Source organism: Gopherus evgoodei, chromosome 7, assembly GCF_007399415.2.
Source record: "Gopherus evgoodei ecotype Sinaloan lineage chromosome 7, rGopEvg1_v1.p, whole genome shotgun sequence".
Lineage (NCBI taxonomy): Eukaryota > Metazoa > Chordata > Testudines > Testudinidae > Gopherus > Gopherus evgoodei.
In genome coordinates, this window is record NC_044328.1 from 6167614 (window position 1) to 6195433 (window position 27820).

The 27820-nt window shown below is 44.0% G+C and overlaps 2 protein-coding genes across 2 annotated transcripts in view; one reads left to right on the forward strand and one right to left on the reverse strand.

The window, feature by feature from the left end:
- SLK (STE20 like kinase) overlaps nucleotides 1-9012 on the forward strand; it is a 72023-nt gene extending 63011 nt beyond the window's left edge. Inside the window, 5 exon segments of the mRNA XM_030568842.1 lie at nucleotides 102-226; nucleotides 1337-1525; nucleotides 3196-3321; nucleotides 4856-4969; nucleotides 6349-9012. Of these exon segments, the coding sequence (XP_030424702.1) occupies nucleotides 102-226; nucleotides 1337-1525; nucleotides 3196-3321; nucleotides 4856-4969; nucleotides 6349-6495 (701 nt within the window). The 3' untranslated portion in view covers nucleotides 6496-9012.
- A 12670-nt stretch (nucleotides 9013-21682) lies between these two features.
- Nucleotides 21683-27820, reverse strand: part of COL17A1 (collagen type XVII alpha 1 chain) — a 65465-nt gene continuing 59327 nt past the window's right edge. Inside the window, exons 52-58 of the mRNA XM_030571033.1 lie at nucleotides 27138-27275; nucleotides 26675-26827; nucleotides 25523-25870; nucleotides 24439-24570; nucleotides 23671-23733; nucleotides 23331-23402; nucleotides 21683-22268 (exon numbers count right to left, since the gene is read on the reverse strand). Of these exons, the coding sequence (XP_030426893.1) occupies nucleotides 22219-22268; nucleotides 23331-23402; nucleotides 23671-23733; nucleotides 24439-24570; nucleotides 25523-25870; nucleotides 26675-26827; nucleotides 27138-27275 (956 nt within the window). The 3' untranslated portion in view covers nucleotides 21683-22218. The remainder of the gene's footprint in view (nucleotides 22269-23330; nucleotides 23403-23670; nucleotides 23734-24438; nucleotides 24571-25522; nucleotides 25871-26674; nucleotides 26828-27137; nucleotides 27276-27820) is intronic.

Sequence of the window (27820 nt, forward strand, 5' to 3'; positions counted from 1 at the left end):
TTCACTTAAATTAAAATATCCCTGTAATTTTAAATATATATGTGTAGATTAGAAAATAGTATGTAGTACTTTCTGGAATAAACTTCCTCCTTCTCCTCCAGCTCGTGAAGCTGCAATCTGGGAGCTAGAAGAGCGACATTTACAGGAAAAACACCAGCTTCTCAAACAGCAACTCAAAGATCAGTACTTCATGCAGAGACACCAGCTTCTTAAGAGGCACGAAAAAGTTAGTGCTGAGTTTGTCCCTTTCCTCTATATTACAATCTTCAGTGGTATATTAAAATATCTTTTGATCTGTACTGCTAGTTTACTTGTCTACAACAACTTGGTTCATTCTACTTGTGTAGCTTCTTTCTTGCTATATAAATCTCTCTTTATTTTGTTGCTTCAGTTGTACACTGAGGCACTTTGTCAAAGTTGTTTGACATGTTTGGTAGTTAACACATTATTTATATTTCAGGCACTCAAAGTAAGCCATTAGGAGAGAGATATTCCTTATCCAGAAAGATTACAATCTAAATTTAAGACCAGATGTAACATGTGAGAACAGTAAACGATTAGGGAGCATAAAAGGAAGCACTGGGGTTACAAATATAGAAACTTACCTTCTAAAAATACATGTTTACGTATTTTCTTATGTGATCAGTCCCATCCATTTGCATAATTATTTGTAGTATTGCGCCTATAAAGTAATGGGATCAAGATACTTTTTATGTCAAATTTAGCCCAAAAGTTAGATTTCAAAAAACAAGTTTTTAAAAATCAAAAACCAATAGAAATATTACCATTAGTGGGTTCTTGTTAATATTGGTGTTTTATTCCAATAGAAGCAGGTGCTTTAAACAAATAGTTCTCTGCAGTGTTTAGAGTCCAATGACTCCAGCGTTGTTATTGCAAGAGAACCTGAAAGTGCTATTGACCATATTCTGAGCTACATTGCACTGGTGTAAATCCAGAGTAATTACACTAAATTTAGAGTTTTAATAACCTATGGTATTTTTAACATAGGTAAAGAGGTCTTATTTAAGAATATTTAACATCAGTGTCCCTATAAGGCCCAAAGTTCAGCAAAATACTATAAGTAGGGCCCTACCAAATTCATGGCCATGAAAAATGCATCACAGACTGTGAAATTTGGTCTGTTGTGTACTTTTACCCTGTCCTTCAGAGCTGGGCAGCTTGGCTTCACTGGGCTTTGAATCAGACCCCAGCAGAAATGGGATGGACGTAAGCACATGTTTAAGTGCTTTGCTAAATTGGTGCCTAAATGTTTAAACATATTATGTTAGTCATATAGCAATATTACAAACAATCTTTTTGTTCAAAACCTTTTTAGGAAACAGAACAGATGCAGCGATATAATCAACGGCTTATTGAGGAGTTAAAGAACAGGCAAACTCAGGAAAGAGCAAGACTGCCCAAAATTCAGCGAAGTGAAGCAAAGACTCGAATGGCTATGTTTAAGAAGAGTTTAAGAATTAACTCATCAGGCACTCCAGAACAGGATCGTGAGAAGATTAAACAGGTGACTGACAAACATCTGTAGTTTAAAATATCTGAAAGTGCTTGAGTTGAGTGAAGTTTTGATGTATAGTTATATGTATTCAGTTGTATTTTAAAAGGCATCAGTTTGAAGGCCTAGAGATATTACTCTGTACCGCTGCATGACTGTCCTGAGTTAGTCTTTTATGTATGTCAGACGTGAACAAGGGCTTGAAATTCTGTGAAAGAGGTACATTTGGCCTCAGGATGTTATGAACCTTATATTGCTTAGTATTCATTTTCACGGACAACTTTTGGAATATAATTTTATTGAGTTTCAGAGACAGTACCATCCAGTCCTCTGTGCAGGTTTGATGGCCACGACTAAATTTGGAATATTTATCTAAAATCATCCCACTGTGAAATGGAGACTGGATTGTTTATCATAGAACTCTACCTACTGGCTCAGTCTGGAGCAGCCATTTCTACTTGCGTTTAAGAGAAGTATTTGCAGTTGCCCTTAATCCTTCTCCAAATTTGTTTGTACAAATCAGTTTGTTGTATACCCCAATAGTTTTTGATGTTTCCAACTTGTGTGCATATTATAAGGCAGGGGTCAGCAACATTTGGCACGCGTCTCGCCAGGGTAAGCACCCTGGCGGGCTGGGCCTGTTCGTTTACTTGCCACGTCCGCATGATCAACCGATCACGGCTCCCACTGGCCACTATTCGCCACTCCAGACCAATGGGGGTGGCAGGAAGTGGTGGCCAGCACATCCCTTGGACCACGCTGCCTCCCGCAGCCCCATTGGCCTGCGTGCCAAAGGTTGTCAACCTCTGTTATAAGGTTAGCTGAAATGCCTCCTGCCGATTAGATTACTTCTCCAGTTGAGTATAATCAAAGACATTTAAATTGTTCTGATTTTTGACAACCTGTTTTTGATGCAATCATCTGTATGTCTTCTAATTCTTGAATAGGAATGATGTTGATTGTTGTTTTTACAGAGACCCCCAAATTAGTAGGCACTCTGCAGTACTAGTAAAATATAGTGCTTGCCTTGAAGATCATACCATTTAATTTTAGGCCCCAATCATCCAGAGTCTTAACATATGCTTAACTTTACATACAGTAAGTGATCCCATTGAAGTCAATATGACTACTGAGTATGTAAAGTTAAGCACATGCATACATTTTTTGAAGGATCAGGGGCTTAGATTTGATGCAATGAGTGAAAGTATATTAGGTGAGAGGCAAGGATTACTCATGTATGGCTTATGCATGTATTGAATGTTTAATTTTTTTTTTTTTAAATATAGAAACAGATTCTAAACTGGTGCAAATCCATTTGCTCCATTAAAGTCAACAGAGCTTTGTGATTTACACTAGATGAGTTTGGGCCAATAATAACTATAATTGACATATTTTAGGGGCCTCATGGAAGAAGTGAGTTTTGGGGAGGGATTTGAACAAAGATGGAGAAGTGACATGACAGAGAAGAGATGGCGGGGAAAAGCCTATCTTGGATAAGGGTATATTGGAAAATTCAAGCAGTGAAAATTAGGAAATTGCACTGATGACTTTAATCTTGTAATGTTGTTCTGTCCAGTTATACTGTAAATACATTATGTTCTTTACAACCCTGGAAAAGTCATTTGTGATATCTGCATTAGGTACTACAGTATCAATCACCTACTCTTTGTTTTTAATTTTAGTTTGCCACTCAAGAAGAAAAGAGGCAGAAAAATGAGAGGTTGGCTCAGCATCAAAAACATGAAAATCAAATGCGGGACCTTCAGTTGCAGTGTGAAGCAAACATCAGAGAACTGCACCAATTACAGGTAAAACATATAGGGCATAAAATAAGCAGTGTATGAAGAGAGTCAAGTTAATCAATACAAACTGAGCAACTTCTGAATTTATTGATTAGGAAAATGTTTTAATGATGTTTTTTCTTACATAATTACCCATCCATATAGAAATGAATGAGATCCTTTTCTAACGGATACAGGATATTGTACTCTTGATTCATATACATAACTCAGTTAATGATAAAGAGATTTGTACACACACACACACACACACACACACACACACACACACACACACACACACACACACACACACACACACACACACACACACACACACACACACACACACACACACACACACACAGAGAGAGAGAGAATATATAAACCGTAAGGGAATATTAACCTTGTAGAGTGCTGACCAACCTTTGTTTTAACTGCTACTTTCCTTTGGCAACATTTCTTTTTAATGTGTTTTTTGTTTTGTTTTTTTAAATCAGTATTCAAAACAGAAAGGCAGCTCCATCTTCTGCGAGTTGAATTTTCAGTTGCTCTGAGTGATGTCAGTATCTCGCCATAAGAGCAGGTTTATAGTACTACATGCAATGAGGTCTGTCTTGCAAAGGGCAGGTTGCTGATTACATCTGCAGTTCTGGAACATAACTAAGTTTTCAGTAATACAGGCCTCAATTTTTGGTCCTTTCATGACATGTATGTTGTAAAACCAACTGCTGCACACCATGAGCCAGATCCTGTTCCCTATTAAGTCTGTTTTCTTCTGCTGCAGTGACATAAGGCAGATTTAAAGCAGGAGTTAAGTGACCAGCCGATTATTCCCCTTGCAGAGGGAAATCCCCCAGGGGCAGAGAGCCAAGAAAGCGAGTGCTACACTACTCTCTTTCACAGCACCCTGTAGAAATGGGCATGGCCACAGCACTGATGTGCTTCAATGAGCCCCAACTGTAGGAACAGACCATTTTGGGGGCCATTTCAGCTGGGTGTAAGTTAGAGCTGCCCTGAGGTTGCTCTCAGTTGTAGCAGGGGATAATTTGGCCCCCAGCTGCCTTCAGGAGCAAGATGATGATGATTTGTTGTTCTTTACCTCTTTATAGTGGTGAACTGAGGTTCCCTCCATAAAGACATATCCACTTTGACTTGTCAGGCAGCTTCAGCTACTGGAATCAAGGGCTGAAATGGTTGCAAGCATAACTTTCTAACGTAATTAAGCTCTTAAATTGAATCCTACAAAACCGCCTTGACTAGACAGAGCATGCACTGCAAGACACTGAATAGATTAGCCAATAATACACATACAGTATTGAGTGACTTTATCTTCTACATCACTGAAACACATTTCACAATATTTCTGATTATACCATATTTTATTAACACAGAACCATTGGTTCTGTTGCTCTTGATAAGACTGCGTTATGTTACAATAAATCACATCACATTATTACAATGTAAGCTGTTTTAAAATAATTAGGACTACATGTTACTGTACAAATGGTTGATTGTCTAATCTGAATTAGTTTTATTTAAGGATTATCAATCTTATTTTCAGAATGAAAAATGCCATCTGCTGGTTGAACATGAGACTCAGAAACTAAAAGAGTTAGATGAAGAGCATAGCCTAGAACTGAAGGAATGGAGAGAGAAACTAAGACCAAGAAAAAAGGTAACCTAAGACAGTTTATAAGCAAAAGACGGGTCCAGAATATAAACTCCTCATTTAAAGTCATCCCGGTTAAAGTTGTTTCATTGTTACATTGCTGATCAATTAGGGAACTTGCTCATTTAAAGTTGTGCAATGCTCCCGTCTGACTTCCTTTGGTAGCCACCTGCTTTGTCCACTGCTTGCGGGAAGAGCAGCCTGTTGCAGCTAGCTGGTGGGGGCTTGTAACCAGGGTGGACCAGCAGCCCCCCATCAGCTCGCCTAAGTTCCCTGTGCTGCAGCCACCCAGCAGGCTAGCAGTTGCAGCTGTCACTTCCCCCACTGCCATGTGCTGCTCCTGCCCTCTGCCTCAGAGCTGCTCCCCGAGCCTCCTGCTTGCTGTGCAGGGGGTGAAGGAAGGGGGAGCTAATGTCAAGGTATCCCCCTCCCCCCTGCTTCTGCACCTCACTTACCCCTTCTTCTCCATATAGAGCAGGGTGGGGTCACAGATGGAGAGAGACAGAGAGAGCCTGGGGCAGCAGCTGCTGTTTCAACTTCCTGATTCAAGACAATGCACTTAAGAGTGGGTCAGCTTATTAAAGGGGCAGTGTGCATTTCTTTCTCTCTGACACACACAAAGTGTGTGTCTGTCTCTGTCTGCTATGCTGTCTCCCCTTGTATGAGAGGCTACATTACCAAGGTGTTAACCCTTGGAAGGCTCAGCCGAGTGCTAGTTCATTTTAGCAGCAGGGCATTCCCTGGGAAATCTCTCCCCCTCTTCCACCCTCCGACTTCACCACCTCAACCAAGCTTCACAATCATCATAGCTATGAACAGTATTAAATTGTTTGTTTAAAATGTATACTGTGTGTATATCTATATAATCTATAGTTTTTTGTCTGGTGTGAAAAATTTCCCTGGAACCCAACCATCCCTATTTACATTAATTCTTATGGGGAAACTGGATTCGCTTAACATTGTTTTGCTTAAAGTCACATTTTTCAGGAACATAACTACAACTTTAAGTGAGGAGTTACTGTAGTGAAGCTAATGTACAAAAAATTCAGTAGAGCATCATCTTATATAGAAGCCACAATAGATACAAGGGAGGCAGACAGGAGAGGCTTGCAAGTTATCCACCTTTTAACATCTCCTAGAGTGTGTGCACGTGCATGTGCGTGTGTGTAAAAAATAAATAGGACCCTTAAACATGTCTGTAGGCAAACTGTCCTACAGATGCAGACCAACGTCAGTGGTAGATTACAAAGGCTCTGAATGCTCAGTTTGATATTAGTGCATAATTTTTTGTGGTCAGTGGCATGAAGGTTGAGCAAACAACACATTGATATAGTGGATTTCTTTGCACTTCACCATATACACCTTTGTTAATCTGTTGTTTTTAGACACTGGAAGAGGAATTTGCTAGGAAACTTCAAGAACAGGAAGTTTTCTTTAAAATGACTGGAGAGTCTGAATGCCTTAACCCTTCAGCACAGAGCCGGATTTCCAAATTCTATCCAATCCCTAGCCTTCACTCCACTGGATCGTAACTCTGGGAACGTCTGTCAATTTTCCTATTTGGAATTCTCATATCTTCAGCTTCTGCCTTGGTAGAATCTACAGATTACATCAGAGGACCTCAGTGCTTTTTAAGTTTCAGTGGAGACAATCAACAGTGTCATTGTCAAGATTTTTCCTTTTTGTTTCTGACGGGGGAAAACTAAATAGAAGAACAGACATTAGCCTGTAATGGTAATACGATGTCATCCTTCAGATGTTTCAAGAAGAATTTTTTTTTATAAATCAGTCTCAGAAAATGTTATCTACTATGACATTAAGAAAATAAGCTTAAAATATTAGATATAAAGGTCACAAAAAATAAACTTACACAAATCATCATGTAAATGATGTAATATTATTATTTCTTTTTTTAACTGTCTGATTTCTCCACCACAGAATTTCACAACTGAACCTTCTGTAAAGAGGTTGAGTTTTGTGTCATTGAGCAAGTCATTCATAACTAGGGCAGAAACTATTTCTTCAAAACATACTGTTGAATTATAAGAAAGAGTCTTATGTTCAACATATTTAGTTACAGCATATGCCTTTAAAAAATTTTTTAAAATCCTCTGGCATCATAACTAAAGCAACCAAACCTCCATTACATGTTTTGTCCATTAAAATCCATGATGAAATGGGGTGCTAGTTTCATTAATCCAGTGCCTGAAACAGTTAAATATATTAATCTTTTTAATAGGATAGACTTTTATTGTTATTAAAAAAAACCTTCTTAGCATTGATGTTACTGTAAAAAAAAAAAATCTTGCTGCTACTGCCATTTTTGTCATAAGTCCTCACCCTAAAATATATTGCACTAAAATATGTAAAGGTGGAAAACTGCTAACTTTAAAATGCACAAGTTATTATTTTCCTTACACATTAGAGGTGTTTACTTCTACAAACTGTAGAATGTATTTTCAGAACATAATGTGCACTTTGCACGTTGTTTCTCTAACATACTTGGACTCGGTAGGTGGATCCTTCTGTTCTTACCAAAGTCTGTTCATTTGAAACTCCATCAGAGAAGTAGAAGTGGCTGGTCATATTTATAAACTAATTGCCGAAATCTGATCTGAATAGAAGTGTTTCAAAATTTTTGTTTTAGTCAATTTATTTCATGGAAGGATTTAAGTTGAATATTTAGACAAACTACTTTAAAAATATGCGTGTGTTTGGGTTGGGTTTTTTTTGCCGCATAGTAATTAACGTGTTACGATTTTTATTTTTCAGTTTCATAGGTGTGCTGTAGGTTATTTACTTGACTGATTTGCAGTGGGAAGAAAAATCTGAAATGTTTATCATGTAGCTGGTGGGAACGTAACTATATTAAAGAAAAACGCACTCGGAGGTTTAGAATTTGAGTCATGTCAACACAGTATTGTAAACTGCACATTGGTATGCTAAAGTTAAATTTGTAAAATAATGTTGGCTTTCTGTCATTTGAGGTGTGATCTTTTAGTGTCTTTGTAAAAGTTTTTATTTTTGTTTAATTTTGCTAGCTTGCATCAGACATCTGACTGGTGAACATATATTGTTCATTTCATGGGAACAGTGTTGACGCATGTGAAGGAACTGATTATAAATTAATGTAGAATATTAATTGGGCTTGGCTGAAATCTTGGATGCTGAACTTTTGGTTTATTAATGCAGACAGTTTAAATTGACAGTAAATATAATTGAGAAATGCATGTTTTGATTTAAATTTTGTAACATTTTTGATAAGCATAACTTACTCTGAAAATTATAGCTAGCCTTAATTTCTGGCATTTCATTATATAAATATGTATTGTATACTGGTTGTAAATTCACATACCATGTCATACTAGAATGTTATATGTTGCTATGTGCAAAATTCTTTAATATGTTTATTCCAAAATGCTAGGGTGAAAAATGTCTTTGAAGACCTTTACTTTTTAAGCTACACCTTTATAAAATGACTAGTACTAAATATATTAAATAGTGTTTATATCGCTATAGTCAACAGAACATCTGTGTGAAAAACTGTTTTTTGCAAAATATATTTAGTGATCTATTTTTTGTGAAGGGGTCAGGCAAATATTCCCCCTCTAAACTTTGTGTTCAACTCATTCAAAATGTTTAATAACTTCACCGGCAGAATATGTATTTTCTCCTCACACTCTATAATATTTTGGAGGTTTAAATGATCATTTGCTAATATATTTTATGACACACTATATATCTTGTTCTGCATCTGTAGGACTTTTTATTTGACTTCCACCACCTTCCTCACCAGCCACTGTAACCTTATCCCTTTAGAAATTTCACAAAGGATACAGGAAGGAAGTGTAACCGCTGAAGCCTCATACAATGTTCGTTCAGGGTTGGATTTAGAATATTTCCAGTCATACTGCATTCATTAAATAACAGCAATATTCTGAAATGTCTTGATAATGAAATCTAATGTAAATTACCATTTAGTAATAAAATCTAGGGTAAAATCATTGTTTATGTACTTAGGTTTATAAAATTGCTTTTTAAAGATTATGGAACATGAAGAGATGTACAAGATTGTTTTGATGCCTTTGCTTACGACACATTAAGTTCAAACTGAAGCCTAATCTCACTTATTTTCCAGATGAAACAATTGCCTTTCTCACTGAATGTGGTCTGCTCGGCACTTGCTCACCTTTATTTTCCACCACATGATAAATACAGGGCTGGTGCAAAACTTCCACTTTGCCCCCCCCTCCCCCCCGCATATTCAAAAATGAATACAGTGGAGTCACATCTTACACGGGGGTTAGGTTCTAAGGTCAGTGCGTAAGAGGAAAAATCGCGTAAAGTGACAATTACCATAAAGTACAGTAAACACTAGAACAGGGGTCCTCAACCTACAGCATGCATGCCAATATTTTTTTTTTAATGGCAGGTTGTGGGCCTGGGGTTCCGTTCACTCAGCTGCTAGCCAGGGTCCCAGCCAGCGGCTCCACTCAGCTTCCTGCCATTCACCCAGGCCAGCAGAAGGCTGAGTGGGACCGGTGGCCGAGACCCTGGCTGGCAAGGGGCTGGCAGCCGGAACCCCAGATCATCAGTGGGCTGAGTAGGGCCGGTGGCTGGGACCCCAGACCGGCAGCAGGCTGAGCTGCTTAGCCTGCTGTTGGTCTGAGGTTCCATCCGCTTGCTTCTGCCAGCCTGGGTCCCGACCGCTAGCCCTGATCAGCCCACTGCTAGCCGGGGTCCCGGCTCCTGGATCCGCTCAGCCTCCTGCTGGCCTGGGTGAACAGAACCCTAGGCAGCGTACAGAACCCTGGGTGAACGGAACCCCAGACCGTTCACCCAGGCCAGTAGGAGGCTGAGTGGAGCTGGCTGGGATCTGAGCAGGCTGAGCAGGGCTGGCAGCTGGGACCCTAGTTGGCAGGAGCCAACCCACTGCCGGCCCTGCTCAGCCCGCTGCCAGCTGAGTGAACAGAACCCCAGGTTCGCAGCAGGCTCAGTGGCGGCCAGGACCCGCAGCCTGCCGTTAAAAAAAAAAATCGGCTTGCATGCCACCTTTGGCATGCGTTCGGTAGGTTGAGGACCCCTGTTCTAGTGTATACTGTACTTTATGGTAATTTTCACTATGCGCGATTTTCCTCTTACCTTATGACTTTAGAACCTAACACCCGTGTAAGATGTGAATCCACTGTAGTGTAAAAAAAAAAAAAAAAAAGGACACTGCTTTTTGGCACCCCCAAATCTTGGCACCCTAGGCGGTCACCTAGTTCACCTAGTGGTTACGCCGGCCCTGGATAAATGCCACAAGGGCAAAGCACAAAATGGGTTACGAATTTATGACCTGCAACTGACCATTTCAGTTGGCCTCTTCTTTTTACAACAGATCTTCACTTAACAAGTACAATTAGTCCCACTAGGATCTCCTTCCCCAGGAGATTGAGGCTTCTAAATTAGTGTCAAATGTTGCCTCTTCTCATGTGGCCCCTTAATTTCAAACTTTTTTGTACTCTCTTCAGTATTGCTTTGGGAAGTGAATGTGGTGTTGACAGTCTGCTAAAGTGCAAGTACAGGAAAACTTCCACTCTGAATCCATCTTAAACAAAACTCCAACCCAAAGACTAGAAATTTCCCTTGAGAATCAGCTGAAATTCCAGTGCCACAGATCATCTGCACATCACAGGACTGCACTTGTGCTCCTCAGCTCTGTATAGCTCCAGGCCTGACTCTTCTTGCCTTTGGCAGAGTCAGGCCATTAAGTCTGTCTTCCTGGACCCTGAAAGCAGGCGTCAATACCACCTTACTTGGCTCCCTTGAGACTTGACCCTGTATACATGCATGAGTTCAGTGGCACTACTCGTAGCATAAAGTTACTAATGTGTTCAAATGTTTGCAGTGTCAGAGCCTTTGTTAGTTGAATGTTGCAGGTGGGACCCCTGGGATCATTGGATAATCTGGATTCTGCTGTATTTATTGTAGAAGGTTCTTGAACCGAAGTCTGGGTCTCCTACCCAGAACAGTAGCGGCCCCCTTAAAGTAAAATATTCTTGAGATCAGAGAGGACATAGAAATGGTGATATCTGAGCCCCACTGCAGTGCATGTCAGTTTTGCCATTGACTTCAATGGAGCCAGAATTTCAACCCCTGCCTTTCTCTTTTTCCCCTCAGAGTGTAATTTTATATACACAGAAATATTTTTTAAAATTGCTTTTCTCCAAGCTTCCTGCTGTCCCTCCCAGTCACCCTGAAAGCCCACCCATCGTAAAATGGATGTGTCTTAGGAAATCTATCTTTGCAAAGGAGAGATTCTTTCCTTGCTCGGTGGCCTTGCCAGGAAATTTAATTATGTTGTATTAGAACAACCCATAACTGAGATTATTACAAAAAAGTTGAGCACAACTGTTTTGTCATGGGGATCAGAGATGTCCTAATTTTGTTTTAAAGATTTTCTTATAGAAAACTCAGAATAAGCAGAAATTAAATTCAGGGAGGCTGTATTATTTTGTCAACAGTCTGACTGGAAGTGAGTGACGGGGCAACTCAAAAGTGATTTTCCACAGCAATCTTTGAGAGCTGATTATCATTTCAAATTATGCATCTGGCCTTTATGCTGAGGAGGAATTGTCTGTTTAGTCAAGCATTTCACCAAAAACCTAAAAATTCCTTTTTCTGTGGTGCAAGGAAGGATAATGTATCTTTCCCTCCCATATGTACTGTTCTTACGTCAGTTTTCTTCAACCAAGTGTTCTTAAAACAATGCCACCCCAAAAAAATACAGGAAGAGTTTGATACCTTGTCTCCCCAATCTCAGTACCCGTGGCAAATGAGAAATGTCTCTAGAGGCTCAAAGGATTCTATCCCAGTATAACCACAGTACTATAGAGATTTGTCAAAAAAAATCCTACTATTTTACTTAACAAATAATTTATCCCTTAACAAGGAAAGTGCCTGTAAATACTTCCCCCAGGAACTTATGTTTATGATGGCAAGTCATATTGATGGTTTCAGCTAGTTCTCCATCAGAAATTGAAAAACAAAGACCAAAATTTTGACACTTTTAACACAAGAAAGGCCCACATTTTCAAAATTTGGTATCTAAAGTAAAGGCATTTAAATTTATATTTAGATACTTGACTGGATGGCTTGATTTCCAGATATGCTGAGCAACCCCAGTTCCCAGTGATTTCGGGGGTGCTCATTACCTCTGAGAACCAGATAATTTATTTGGGTGCCTCATTTTAGGAACCCAAGTTTGAAAATTTTGAACTGTACTTCACACTTTTCTTGATAGTACATCATGAATAATGGACACTCCCAATGTTAAACATGCCCTTACGTATAAGGCTACATTTTAGTCATGGGTATTTTTGGTAAGTCACAGACAGGTCATGGGGGGTGGGGGCGCCACATGTGCTCCTGGGGCATCCCAGGTGCTTGGGGGGGGGGGCAGGGCGGGGGGGCCTGGCAGGCTGCCCGCTGTGGGTGCTCAAGGGGGAGGGTTAGTGGGGCTGGGACAGGCTTGCTATATGGCTCCTGAGTTCCACGTGCTGCCTTTGCTCCACCCTAAGCCTGGTTCTGCAGATCCCATGGGAACCGTGGCCAATGGGAGCTGCGGGGGCAGTGCCTGCCGGCAGAGGCAGCACATAGAACTAGGAACTGAGGGAGGGGGGTTCCTGTAGCCCTTCCGGGAAGCCTGCCCTAGGTAAGCACCCCCCTGCACCCCAATCCCTGGTCCTGAGCCCCCACCTAAACTCCTGCTGTTGGGGGGTGGGCGAGACTGCTCCAGCAGCAGCAGCCAGTGTGATGGCCAGGGGCTGCCTGAGCTGCTCAGGTGGCTCCCCGGGCCAGGCCCACCAGCTGCTGCAGAAGTCACAGAAAGCCACAGAATCCGTGACTTGTGACAACATGGAGCCTTACTTTATATATGACCTGCCCTGAGTGGATGTGTTTGGTACAAGCGACAATAGTAGCAGTACAAAAGCAGTAAGTGCTCATTTTGGCCATTGTCTGTAGGGCCCTATCAAATTCACGGTCCATTTTGGTCAATTTCACAGTCATAGGATTTTTTAAATGGTACAGGTATTTAAGCCTGAAATTTCAAAGTGTTGGGGTCCTGACCCAAAAAGGGGGTGGGGGTGGGGAATTGCGGAAATGCTACTCTTACTTCTGCGCTGCTGCAGGCGGCAGCGCTTCCTTCAGAGCTGAGCAGCTGGAGAGCGGTGGCTGCTGGCTGGGAGCCCAGCTCTGTAGGCAGCGCCACTGTCAGCAGCAGCACAGAAGTAAGGGTAGCCTGGTATGGTATGCCACCCAGCTCTGAAGTCAGCACAGAAGTAAAGGTAGCGATACTGTGACTTCCTAAAATAATCTTGTGACTCCCCTACAATTCCATTTTGGGTCAGAACACCCAATTTGAGAAATGCTGGTCTTAGGATGACCAGCTGAGAGGGAGAAAATATCAGGACATGTGGGGGGAGGGTCCGCCGGTGGAGCAAAAAAAAAAAAAAGGCGAATGCTGCCGACACAGCAAAATATCGGGACAAACACCTAAATATTGGGGCGGTCGCGATTTTATCAGCACATCTGGTCACCCTAGCTGGTCTCCCCCAATGAAATCTCTATTGTATAGGGTAAAAGCACATAAAAGACCAGGTTTCATGGTCCGTGATGCGTTTTTCATGGCCATAAATTTGGTAGGGCCCTAATTAACTTTTAAAAAAATTACCTCTCGGTCTACTCCAGCAATTAACACCAAGGTCATTTACATTTCAGAACCTACACTGTTGTATCTATGGCTACGTCTTCACTACCTGCCGTATCGGCGGCTAGCAATCGATTTCTCGGGGATCGATGTATTGCGTCTCATCTAAACGCGATATATCGATCCCCGAACGCTCTCCTGTCGAGTCCGGAACTCCATGCGAACGGCGGTAGCGGAGTCGACAGGGAACCGGGGACGTCGATCCCGCGCCGTGAGAACGGTAGGTAATTCAATCTAAGATACTTCGACTTCAGCTACATTATTCACATAGCTGAAGTTGCATATCTTAGATCGATCCCCTCCCCTAGTGGAGACCAACCCTGAGTAAAGGAAAGCATCTGACTCCCTCACTGAAATGTGAACTTGTATTATTTCTCTATACAGAACCTAGTAAGGACAGTTATTAACACAACCTTCCGTCTTAATCACACACACAATCTGCATCGTACAATGAAAACCTACAACCAACTGTTCTTCTTCGAGTGCTTGTTCATGTCAATTCCAATCAGGTGCATGTGCGCCCGTGCACAGTAGCTGGAAGATTTTTCCCCTAGCAGCAACTGTAGGGTTGGTCTGGGCACCCTCTGGAGTCGTGCCTTCATGGCACCGAATACAGAACCACGCCGCCCCATCACCCCCTCAGTTCTTTCTTACCACCAGTGACAGTAGCGGGAACATCCCCTTGCTCTTCTCTTGCTTCAGCAAGTAGATTAGCAGTGCTTTAGCTGTACACTGTACATAGTTTCCAGCAGTTAGTAAAGTTTAGTAGTTCTTTATATGTTTCAGTTACAGAGGGTTCCCCACCACCCCATTTGTTACTGGGGCGTGCTGTGATCCCTGGGCTTTAAGACTTGCCAGATTTGTACGAAGCACATGCCAAAAAGAATGTCCCTGACATTGGAACTATGATTGTTAGTCTAGTGAGTTACAGACTTGGTGCAGCACATGTTACACTGAGCAACAGCCATAGGAAAAAATGGTTACTCGCCTTCTCGTAACTCTTGTTCTTTGAGATGTATTGTTCATGTCCATTCCAATCAGGTGTGTGCATGTGCACAGTAGCCGGAAGATTTGTCCCCTAGCAGCAACCGTAGGGTCGGCCTGGACACCCCCTAGAGTTGCGCCTTCATGGTCTCCTATACGCCTTTACGCCCATATCGCTCATTCACAAGATAGTCCTCAAGATCCAGAGGGAATGAGCTCCGGTCATATTGATAGCACCAGCCTGGCCCCATCAGCACTGGTACACATTTCTCCTAGACATGTCTGTGGAAGCCCCGATCACCCTGCCGCTCTTCCTGGACCTTCTGACACAAGATCACAGTTGTCTTCAACATATGAACATCCATGGCATGGAAGCTCCATGGTTGAACCCGATGGAGCTTTCTTCTTCAGACCAGGTTAGACAGGTTCTCCTTGGCAGCAGAAAACCCTCTACGAGAGCCACATACTTTGCCAAGTGGAAGAGATTTTCAATCTGGTTGGTGCAGCGCCATTCGTCCCAACACTAGCATAAGTGCCACTTATTCTGGAATACCTCCTACATCTGAAGCAGCAGAGGCTTTTGTTGACATCAGTAAGATGCACTTAGCTGCCATCTCGGCCTTTCACCCCCCACGGTCAGCCGATACTTAAAAGGGTTCGACAGGCTATATACTCTAATGCTCGTCAGTCTGGGACCTCAACCTGGTCCTTTCTAGACTCATGGGACCACCTTTTGAGTCCTTAGCCATGTGCTCCCTGCTATACCTGTCTTACAAGATGGCATTCCTTGTGGCGATAACCTCAGCCAGGAGGGTGTCTGAACTCAAGGCCCTAACCTCAGAGCCCCCTTATACCATGTTCAATAAGGACAAGGTGCAGCTCAGACCTCATGCTGCTTTCCTCCCAAAGGTTGTGTTGCAATTTCACATTAACCAAGACATCTTTCTCCTGGTGTTCTACCCTAAGCCTCATTCTAGTGGCTGGGAGCAGAGACTCCACTCGCTAGACATCCACAGGGCGCTAGCTTTCTACATCGAGAGAACAAAGATATTCAGAAAATCGGCCCAGCTATTTGTGGCAATGGCGGACAGAATAAAAAGCCTACCCATGTCATCACAATGCATTTCGTCATGGATCATATCCTGCATCCACAAGTGCTACAACCTGGCACTCCACCATGGTGCAGGCTTCGTCAACAGCGTTCCCGGCACAGATCCCTACTCAGGAAATCTGCAGAGCTGCCACATGGTTCTCCACCCACAGTTTCACCATGCACTGTGTGATTACACAGCAGGCCAGAGACAACGAAGCCTTTGGAGGAGCTGTACTCCAATCAGTGGACGACTCCGATCCCACTTCCTGAACTTGGGCTTGTGAGTCCCCTGATTGGAACTGACATAAGCAATCACTCGAAGAAGAAAAGACGGTTACTCACCTTCTCGTAACTGTTGTTGTCCGAGATGTGTTGTTCATGTTCATTCCAAAACCCATCCTCCTACCCCTCTGTCAGTGTAGCAAGCAAGATGAAACTGGGCGGGAGTGGTGGGTCGACGGGGTTCTATATTGGGTGCACACACCTGACTGGAATGGACATGAACAATACATCTCGAAGAGCAACAGTTACGACAAGGCGAGTAACCATTTTTTCCTATGACTGTTGCCCAGTGTGACAAGTGCTACACCAAGTCTGTAACTCACTAGACTAACAATCATAGGTCCAGTGTCAGGGACATTCTTTAAGGGTGGTTTTCCAGCAAAACAAATTTCACTTAGATGGGATATTACTACCACTGGATGCCAACTTCCTGGGATCTACAGCTAGTCTGTCTAGTCAAGGCTCTTAAAATGACAAGAGAGGGTGTCATACTGTAGGCCCAAACTCCTGAAGAAAAACAGCAATTATAACATGCTCAAATTCACCCTATGTTGGACAGTTTCTAAAATGCATTTACGAGTAGAACAACATCTGGCATATAGAGCAATTCCCATCTGAAGTACACTGAGTTTCTGCCCTCAGTCAGCCAGCGACTCTGCCAGGAGAAGGGGAATGGCAGTAAGAAACTTCCACAGCTTGATAAGTCCAGACACATTTCCTCTTCGCCCTATTTTTAAACATCAGAATTTTGTAACAGGTATTGAGAATGAGGCCAGAGAGCCAGTTAAGCCCGCATGAGTCCACAGACATGCTTTGGATGCCTCTCCCCACTTATTCCCCAAAGTCTTATGAAAGACAACCAGAGAAATAGGGCCCAGGAGAATCCTATTGATCTTTATCTGGCCACAAAGGGTTTCATTCTCAGCCCTTCCTGCTCTTCCGGAGTTAGTGAGGGTAGAGATAACTGCTAATATATGGCACAGATCCACACAAAAAGAAAAATGGAAACGTTCTCTCTGCCTTGTCAAGTGGGAAATGGGCTACAAGCTCAGAACCAGAGTCATGATAGTTTTCTAGGAAATAGTATCAGAGAGGTAGCCACGTTAGTCTGGATCTGTAAAAGCAGCAAAGAGTCCTTTGGCACCTTATAGACTAACAGACGTATTGGAGCATGAGCTTTTGTGGGTGAATACATGCATCTGATAAAGTAGGTACTCACCCATGAAAGCTTATGCTCCAATACATCTGTTAGTCTATAAGGTGCCACAGGACTCTTTGCTGCTTCTGGGAAATAGGCACCCAGCAAACACTTTGCAAAGAAAGGTTAAATCAAGTAACCATCCAGAGGTAAGGCCCAAACTATGTTCTGTAACCTCATTCCTAGAGTTTCTACACTGAGGTCTTCATTTTTCTACAGTTGTGTTAAAGGTCTAGGTTTCAGCCACTGACAAGTAAGAGAACAAAGTGGGTAATACTGGATCACCTTAACTCTTCTGCACAGTAACTTGGTTAAAATTTAACAATCAAGAGGCTAGGCTGAGCCAAATTCTCTAAAGGTGTAACTCTACTGCAGTCAATATATTCATTCCTGCAGAAGATTTGGCCAATTATGCTCAGACTTGAAGCTCAAGAGAGTTTGCCAGTTTTCTCACCAAAGCCCAATTCTTCTATTTTAGCCAACACTTAATTCTCCTCGTCTTCCTGCACCCCCACCCCCTGCTCTCCACCTATGGAGAAAATTTTTGGTGATCCATCGTCAGTTTCTAGAACAATTGCATATTTATGCATCATAGCATTTTTTGGCTCCAAGAAGATGAAGTGGAAAGCCGCCTTTGAGTAATCACAATAAGGACCCACTCAAAAGGCTCTCACCTACGGGCACCTACATAATGCTACCTAAGATCCCACTGTCCTTGAAGCAGAAGGATATAGCATAGCACACATAATTTGCCTATGCTATCATAGTCACAGCGCTCTCATCTATATTTATCAAGTCCTAACTAAAGCTTCTCTCTTAGCTGGTTATCAAACCAGATGACTATTTTGGTGGAGTTGTGGGTTTTTGGGTTTCTGCAAGTGTAGGTTTTGTAAACTATATCCACCAATGAGAGTCATACTCTACCAAGGGGGGAGGGATAGCTCAGTGGTTTGAGCACTGGCCTGCTAAACCCAGGCTTGTGAGTTCAGTCCTTGAGGGGGCCACTTAGGGATCTGGGGCAAAATTTGGTCCTGATAGCAAAGGCAGGGGGCTGGACTTGATAACCTTTCAAGCTCCCTTGCAGTTCTAGGAGATTGGCATATCTCCAATAATTATTATTATTTACCAGTGCTGTAGCAGGGTTTTCTTTCACCATCAATAAATCCACACTATTGTTTAAAGCTAAAGTTTGTTTTTATACAAATTATTTGCAAATATGCAAAATAGCTCATGAAATAATTTGCATAACAGCACAAAGGGAGCTGCGCAAAATGGGGTTGCTGGGTGTAGTATGTCTGACACACTTTTGCTATGCAGAGGATTCTGCGGGCACTGATGTTGCTGTATAAAATCTGAACAGGTAGTGGAGCTGGTGCACTCAGTCAGGGAACGATGACTGAGCTGCAGACAGGGTAACATATCAATTGTCACCTAATTGTTTTGAAAACTTCCCATGCATCTGACTCATTCATACAGCACTTGCACTTGGTACAATCTTTGTTTTTGCTCATGCTGACGTATGTCCTGGCAAACAGTGTTTCATTGTATTTACAGAAGAATTATGGCAATATTCTGTGGATAGCCATGCAATCAAATTACTTTTAAAAAAAACTTAGGAAACTACTGATTACTACTGTTTGTTTATTCATAGATTCTTGGCCAATTCATTCATCTCATGGTGATGATGTCCCTGCATCCTTCACATAAGGCAAAAATAACTTGGTTTGCAGTTACATAAAACATTCAACAAAAATTGTGATGAGACAATGTAATGTTTGATTTGCTCCTTGATATATGCAGTGCCCTTTGTGTGTTTTATTTATCATAGACAAGCACAATTTGCTTAGCTTTCTTGGCAGACACAGTGAAATCAATGTTTGTATCAATTCAGGTTCCTGATTTTTCAACCTCAGTCTCAATTTCTGGTAGTATTAAAAATAGATAGAAAAATAAATGGAAGTCCAGTTTGTTTTAAATAGTATTTTCTCTGGAAAACTGTCGCTGTCCTCCCAAATTCTGCTCATCTGTCAGGTAGACTGACCAATAATCAAGGCTTTTTGCACATACACATGCTATTCTTCCACAGGTGTCTAAGACAATATTTTGCCTACATCCCCAGAAAAAGAAAACAGCAGAAAAAGGTCCTTCATTTGTCTTGGGGGAATCTGCAAAATGACAAGGGGCTGGGTCTCAGTGTTAGGAATCAGAGACACAAAAGATCTCAGGAGAGCCAGGTCACCCCTCTAATGTTTCATACAATTTGATATTTGCCACTGTTTTGAGCAGTTTAATTTTAACTAAGTATGATGACAGCGTTTCCATCACTGCCCTTGGTAGATTATGACTCTCCGCAGCACCCCCACCCCCATACAAATTATGCCAGCACCTCTGCCACAAGGAGTTTGTCAAGTATGACAGTAAAAACAGTTACAGATCGAACCACTGTTGCAGTAGTTAACCATGACACAAAATGACATTTTTAAAGGGAATTTTTATTACAAAGGGAAGGCCTCAGCTTATCAAGTACAGGCATTGTGTGTACAACCCAATAGTAGACGTTATTTATTTAAAAACATTGCAAGCTTCTGTGTATGCAGAAAGCCGGCCTGTTCAACACAGCTCTTGGTCCAAACCCAGAACAAAATGACACAGGGAATAAATGGACCAGCTAAAGTCAGCTTTATAGCATGGCCTTCACTAGAGTTAATGAATGACACCAATGGCTGGTGTTTAAGCTTTGAATGAAAATAAGGTTGATTTCAGTAAGATATATGATTGTGTCTATGAAGCTCAGATACCAAACCTGTCTAGCAGATAAGCTCCCAGTTCCAGTCTAACACCTTTAAATGGACAAAAATCAGCGTTTGCTAGCATATATCCTTGGGATTATCCACAGGGTAATTCTGGAAGTTAGTATACCCTACCAGATAGTGTGAGTGTGTGTTTGTTTGGGGGGGTGGGGTTGCGATTGACGTGTCCCACAATGAAAATGGTGACGTGAAACTGTGTGTGTCAAATGGAAAAATGCATACAAATCAGCCTTAAAATGACTGGCTCTTTAATTTCTGTAGTTCAAGTCCTTCTAGTTAAGCCATCACATGGCCAGTTTTGCTGGCCTCTTGCCTGGCAAATTAGCCCTGCAGTGATGTGATAAATTTAAGATTTTGAAATAATCGGATTGCTGAAGAAATGAAGATGATGTCAGCGGGGTAAAGGGGCCAGTCTCCCCTTGAGCTATGTGTGTAATTCCCTGCTAACATTAATGGAAATCATGTGCTCAGTCAGCAGACAGTTGGCTGTTTAGGTTGACTGTTCAGTGTACTATCGATTAGGACAGTGACGGCTTGGCACAAGAATGCTCACAGTGATAATTCTCCATGATGAGATGGATGTGCAGAAAACAGGCCTGGTTCTTCAGCTGTGCCCAGAGTTACCATCCTGCCGCATGCTGGTTTGTGCTTTGTTTGAGACAATGTACCCTGACGTTGTTAGATGTGTCTACCCATTGTGACACCGAGTCTAGTGTTGATTTCCAAATGTAAGCTTGCTCCGGAGAACACAGGGTTAAAAAACACACTTTAATTGGGAGGTTTACATTAAAAATGCAATATTTTCCCCCAACGTAAAAAAAAAACCATATAAAATATTTTTTTTAAAAATCAAATTATGTTTTAACAAAAGTGCTTAAGTTCGAACTTGCCCCACACCCTTCACATCTTGGCAATGCTATTAGCAACTGAAAATAAAAGAGTATTTGGCAATGTGACCCTCATAGTTTATGGGCACCCACCCTGTGTGTGTATGTATGTCAATATGTGGTAATGTCGTATGAACTCCCTTTGTACCATTGGCCTATAAAAGGACAGGATGTGGTAGCCATTTCTGGTGCATAATCACATGGACTTATCAACAAACTCCAAATGCATTTATGGGCGATGCCAAGAAAATGGTTTTGAAATGTATAAGGGATGCATCTACCTTGATAATAATCAAATGGTAACGTCCCACCATTGCAGCTGTGCAGGTGGGAAGCTGTAACATAGACAGGGATCAGATATTTCTCTCACTGTGTGCTCAAGTGTCTGAGTTCTGTTTACACTCCCGCTTCCGTTCCTGGTGAATTACGTATTCCAGTTTTTGACAGCATAACTGCACCCCAGGTTTTGAGTGTCGATGGCTACAGAGAATGCCACGATTGCCTCCATCCACCTGCTTCCCCTCCAAGAAATCCTGATCCTTGCAGAAGTTTGGCCAAGTTCCTTACCTTGCTGCCTTCATTAAGTGCTCTTGCTGATCAGACCACCCAACATGGCTATAGAACACAGCAGAATGAAGAGACGCTCCACAGCCATTCAACAGCGACTGGTGGGAAGTACAATGAAACCCTTATGAAGGATATCACTCCAGTGTCTTGAGACAACCTACTTCACTTTTGTCCAAGCTTCAGTTCAAAGCATTGACTCAGATTCTGATTTCAGAAAAACTGCTTGCCGCCTTAATCTCCAGGATGCTGGATTTTTCTTTTCCAGGAGGCTTGAGTAGTTGGTTAAAGCAGGTTTCACTGTATTTAAGTCTGGCACTAATGCAAGACACTTGGATTGGTGACAAAGGAAATCCTTACAAGACCTAATATATGAATGCGGGAACTTGGATACACTTCTCATCAGCGGACAGCGTGTGTAGGGTTAATACACTGCAAACGAATGGGAGCATATTCCCACCTGGTAGTTCTGTGTTGGACACGTACAAACTAGAGTCATTCAAAGCCCAACAACATCAAATAAAAAGAAAAGACACATCCTGAACTACCAAGTCTATGTGGTTAGTTGACTGACTAGGAAGGTGTTCTAACAGGAAGCCAATAAAGACTCAGGCTAAGTCTCTATTGGATTCCAAAATGGTGGCTGTGGATCCCCCGGTATGGAATACTGATCCTGGTGCTTAACTTAGACCCCAACGCTTCTTCTTTTTCTTCTGCCAACAAATACTTGTTCACCTAAGAGAGAGAGGGAGACAGAGAGTGAGTGTGTGAAATGCTGTGTATCAAAATGGCAAAGTGAGTTTTTCACTAGTCACAGGAGATTGGTGGCTCTGGTGACAACTCAGCATTCACCTACCTTTCACTTTCAGATGAATAATCACCGTTCTTTGTTGATAAGAATATACCCTCCAGGTGACATTCGCACTAGTGCAGAGGGCATGTGCAACATTTACGCCCTTATGGCAGGGTTTAAGTGGTGGTTATTTATGTAGGTTTCCATCAGGTTGCCCATCACCATGGTATCTGAGCGCCCAGGGCTGTGTGCAGCCTGTCTGTCTGGGCCTTAGTTTCACCTTTTGTGAACACACCTGTTATCCTACACTACATCTATTGTATAGCGAGAGGTAGTTTTGGCTTACGCAGACCCCCCCCCTTGTTCCTGGCCATACCAGTTCATGGGTTAGAATTCAGCAATGGAAACCTGTAGGATTCCTTCATGTGTGAGTTACTTTGGATTGTGAATATACAGGAATGATGCAAAAAGGTGGCCTCTAAAATTCAGCCGTCAGTGGCTGGACGAAGGAAGCGTCTCACTGCAGCAAAAGGACATGGTGGGGGGTACAAGCTGAAAATGCCAGCTCTGCATAGCGCCTCAGAGGAGGGTTGGAAGCATGCGAGAGGGAGCATTATGGCCACTAGGACTGTGGTTATGTGTTTCCCCTAGTGGCTGCTTATCCCTATCTGCAGGAGGAATCAGTGTCTGCTGCCTCTGTTATAGCCCAGGGATGGGCTCCCTGATACAGGGCAGGAGTGGATTTTGTTTTATTTGCTGTGCATAGTTTGCCCCCAGCCATTTAGTCTGGCTTTATGTAGGTGAGAGGGGTGGATACGACCTCTCAGCTTCTCCACCAGGCAGAGAGGTCAAGCGACTCGCCTGAGGGTGCAGAGAAAGTCAGCGCTGGAGTCGGGATTCAAAGCCAGGCTCCTGTCCCTTACTCAAGCCACCAGAAGACACTTTCCTCTCTCTACCCACGAGAAGTGCAGAGCTCCCATCTTGCTCTGGGAGGATGTTCATACCTTTCTCTCCTTTCTCCCCCTTCGGGCCCCTGGGTCCTTGGGGTCCTGGAGGCCCCATTGGTCCAGTCTCACCTGAAAGAACAAGAGAAACGTGTTTGCATTTCATCATGATTATTCTGCAGGTCAATCCCCAGTTGCTTGCAGCAAGAAGTGGGTTGGGACGAGCGGGACAAGGGTGAGGATGACACTAGGGATCAGATACTGAAGGTAGCATATGAAATGCTCAACTAGAAGGATGCATGCTTCAGGGACACCTCTCTTCACAGAGCCTGTGCTGCTAGCTGGTTGCCAGAGGTTATGGGAACTGACTGCAAGGAGGCAGCAGGATTGCAGTTCTTACCTTTGGGCCCTGGGTAGCCCATCTCTCCCTTTGGACCAGGTGGCCCTGGGATGGTACCATATGCTGTAGAGGAAAATGAATATGAGCATCAGTGGGATGTGCCAGCAAACAGGCCCTTACTCTTGTTTCAGTGACACTGAACAGCATTGAGATGAGCCTCAGATCAAGGCTTTCTGGAACATTTACCTAGTTTAAATAGTATTGGACAGGCTGTCTGGGGTTTTTTTATGGTTTTGTACGTTCAAGAGACACTGAGCCAGACTTGGAGCTCATTTCCCCTGATGTTGCTCTAGAATAATCCCACTGGCTTCAGCCGAGCTTCTCCGGCTCCACACTGATGCCATTGAATGCAGAGCCTGGGCCACTCTCCCGTCACTGAGGTGGAAAGCTGAGCAGGGAGTTCTTAGCTAAACATACATAGATGCAGTTGGAATCTGCAGAGCTGGTGCTGTTGTAAAGGGTTTCACAAAACATGATGGGCAAATGCGGCATTTCTGGCTCAAGGTTAGATTGGCCCTGACCCTGTGCTGGTCGGCAAGGGATGTAGAGGATAGGACAAGTTTCCTCCCTTTGCTTGTGGCACAGGTGACAGAGAATTTTGGTTCCTACTCTTGCAGCATGCAAGGGCCAGGGGATGCTGCCAATTAGAGAAGCACTGGGAACCCCACCCTCGCTGAGCGCTCCAGCCAGCAAAGCTGGGCCAGCAAGGGGAGAGGGCGGGAACACGATGCTCTGGGATGACCAAGGAGGGACCAACGTGTCTCTTACTTCTGAAGAAGTCCACGAGGTCCTCGGTGACGTTGCCATAGTTTGCAAACACCCTGCTGATCCCAGGCGGCCCCGGGGGTCCTGGTGGCCCTTGTGTGGCGTAAGTGACCATGTCCCGGAGGAGGCCTCGGCCTGGGGAATTAAACATAGGGTTTAAAATAGCACGACGCAGAGGAGAGAACCCCCTTCAGCCAGATGAGCACTGTGCCTAGGATGATTTGAATGGCACTTTCCTGGCCCGTTAATATATCTCCAGCCCTGTAGGGTGAATTCCATGGAATAACCCTGAGGTCCTGTTAGAGACGCTCTCTTCCTACAGGAGAAGATGAATCTTAGTAGGTCCGCGCTGCATGGGATTTCACTGTTGTGGAGCTGGTGCTATGGCTTGTACTAAATGTCTTGCAGGAGTGCGGTTTTATTTTCCCTTCTAAATCGCCAGAGAATGGCCCCTGTGCAGGAGACCAACACAAGGGCCCAGCTACCACGCGAGCCCTAGCTTGAGGATTTAAGAGGCACTTATGTGGTGCATTGGTTTTGCACTGGCACCTCTGCACAGAGGTCAATTTCACCCAAAGACAGAGGGATGCAATTCCCCCAGAGCCATATTTCAGTGTCTGATCTGAGCAGGTTATTTTCATTTCCCTGGACAGGTGAGTGCTGGCCCTTGCCTATTGCTAGCAATAATGAATATCAGTTAATTCTGGCTGAGGTTTAATTGGCAAAGAATACAAACATCAATCTGCACCCAGTGTTTGTGGCTCTACAGTAGTTTGCTCCCATTGGCCCAGGAGAAGTAGCACCGTCACCGAGTCTGATTTTCTCCTGCAGCACAGCAAACCTCGCCGTGGACTCTGTTTGGCAGGTCAGTGCTTTGCACTGCCGGTGGCAGGGATGCCTTGCTCCCAGTGGTGATGGGCTCAGGAGAGAGCTGCAGCCAGCACCGCTCAGCTGGAAGGATTTTTGTCCCATCTGATGGGAAGGGGGTAGGAAGGGAAAGTGGTGGATGGTGGTAGATGGGCTTTGCAGGGCATGGGGGGAGGGAGCTGAGGTTTCACTATGCAGCGGGAGAAGGCTTCCCACTCACTCTGTATGCTCTCCGACACCCGAAGTGCCAGCTCATTGTAATCCAGCGATCCGACGAATGACTCGCTGTAGGATCCGCTCGAACTCATGGATCGCCTCTCTGCTCTTTCTGCTCCCAGGGATCCGCTGTACGATCCACCTGCACCCATTGAGCCACCATACGACCCATCGCTGCCCATGGCGCCACCGTACAATCCTCCTGCACCCAGGGATCCATCATATGATCCGCCTGCACCCAAGGATCCTCCATAGGACCCAGCCATGAGGCCGCTATCTCCTTTTGGCCCTGGTGGGCCCATAGGCCCTGGAGGCCCGGGAGGCCCCGAGATGAACCTTAGAACATCATCACCTGCAAAACACAACAGGCACTGATGGTGCTAGCAGACAGACACACAAATGCCACACGCATCCTGCTTCACAAGGACAGAGTCCATGGGGCATTGGCACTGGTGGCCAACAGCCTGGGCACGCTGGGCAGTGGTGGAGGGTCTGCAACTTGATTTGTCTGCAGAATGCAGCCTGCGGCAATGCACTTCACTTTATATTTGCAAACTGCCCCAGGAGTCTGGCCGGTATCCTGAGCCCCAGATGGGGAAACTGAGGCACGGAGTCCAAAGATGGAGGCTCCCCAGATTAAAAAACACTTTTTCAAAGGTTGCCCTCAGTGACTTGCCAGCACAGGACAGAGGCAAAGCTGGGTTCAGGGTGTACTTGCTACTGGCTCAGTCCACTAGACCCATATCCCCTTCCATTGCTAGTTAGGAAAATGCCTTCCCCATAAAAAATGACAGTAAAAAACTTATAACAAGTCCACCTTTAAATATAACAGTAGTAAACACTCCTCGCCTCTCCAATGCCTTGCATCTTGGGATCACCAGACGCTGTATTAGGCCCCAGTCTGGTGCAGAATAGGTAAGGTGCAAAAGGTGAAATTCAGCCCGGGGCAGAGGTCTGGTGCAGGGTCTAGGTACCGTTTAAGTCCCGCATCAGCCTTTGGGGGACTTAAATGGTACCTAGTCCTTGCAGTGAATTTCACCCAGAGTGAATCCTACTAGGTCATAGATCAGACTTGCCAACTATAACATTGACCAGAGCCAACAGTAAGCAGAGTGGGTGGGTGGTGAGATTGCCATCAGATACCGAGTCTCCTTACTGGTTAGATATTGGATCAGCTCGCTCCTAAATGTGTCGCTCAGCACGTTGTCAGTGTAGGAGAAGTGGCCAGTTCCTGACAGACCTGGTGGCCCTGGTGGCCCTGGAGGTCCTGGGGGTCCTGGTGGTCCAGAGACGGAAGCGTATCCCACACCTTGGGAGAGTAGGGATGGGGAGAAATATTATTTTTGTGAATGGAAGGTGACCTGGCAATTACACTTGTTTTGGAATCTTAATTGTTTCAAGAGTCCAACCCCAAATTCCACCTCTCTTTGTGCCCTGAAACGCAGATGTGGATGAGATTTGCAAGCTGCCTGGAGATTCAGTCCCATTTAATGGGAATGACGCATCCAAATCTCCTGGGAAGCTAACTCGCAGCCAAATCTCCCTGCTGTCTCTGAATGCCATTTCCTCTGAAGGCCCAAACCCTTCCCAGCAGCTGTTGAGAAGAGCAAACTCCTTACTTTGCAGGTAAGAGGTGACATCCTCTAGGCTGAACGTGGAGAGGGAGCTGCCTGGCATTCCGGGGATTCCAGGGGCTCCTGGAACTCCAGGGGGTCCCTGTGGCCCTGGCGGTCCAACAATGCCACTAAATTCAGAGCCTGAAAGTACCATGGAAGAGAGAGAGTCATTTTAAGGCTCCCACCCCATTGCACCCAAAGCGTCGCTTCCCTGGCAGTAACATCTCTGCTGACGAAAGGGCTTCACTCCTGCACTTCTATTTGCAGTAGGAGTGTGTGGGAAATCCAGGAGAAAGTGCTGTGAATGGCCTGCGTCGGGAACTGCCAGCGCAGATGCACGCCTCTGGAGGACTGTACTGACGACACTAGGATGACGATTGGGCACAGAGGCCTGTCATGTGGTCAGTCCATCCCGGTGCAGAACAAGGGACCGGATTTGTATTTGCTTTGTACAGTAGCATTAGAGGCTCCACTCGTCACTCCATAGTTTGATGAGAGTTAGGGGCAATCTCTGTCTCTGTTTCAGTCCTCACTTCCTGAGCTCTCAGACAGAGGTGGGGTTCCGGTCAGAACCCCCTGACCTGCCATCGCTGCTCAGCATCAGATGGAGCAAGAGCCCAAAGGAGACACTCATGGGTTTGACTGTGTACAAGCCATACGCAGTATATTAGGGATTCCTTGCGTTT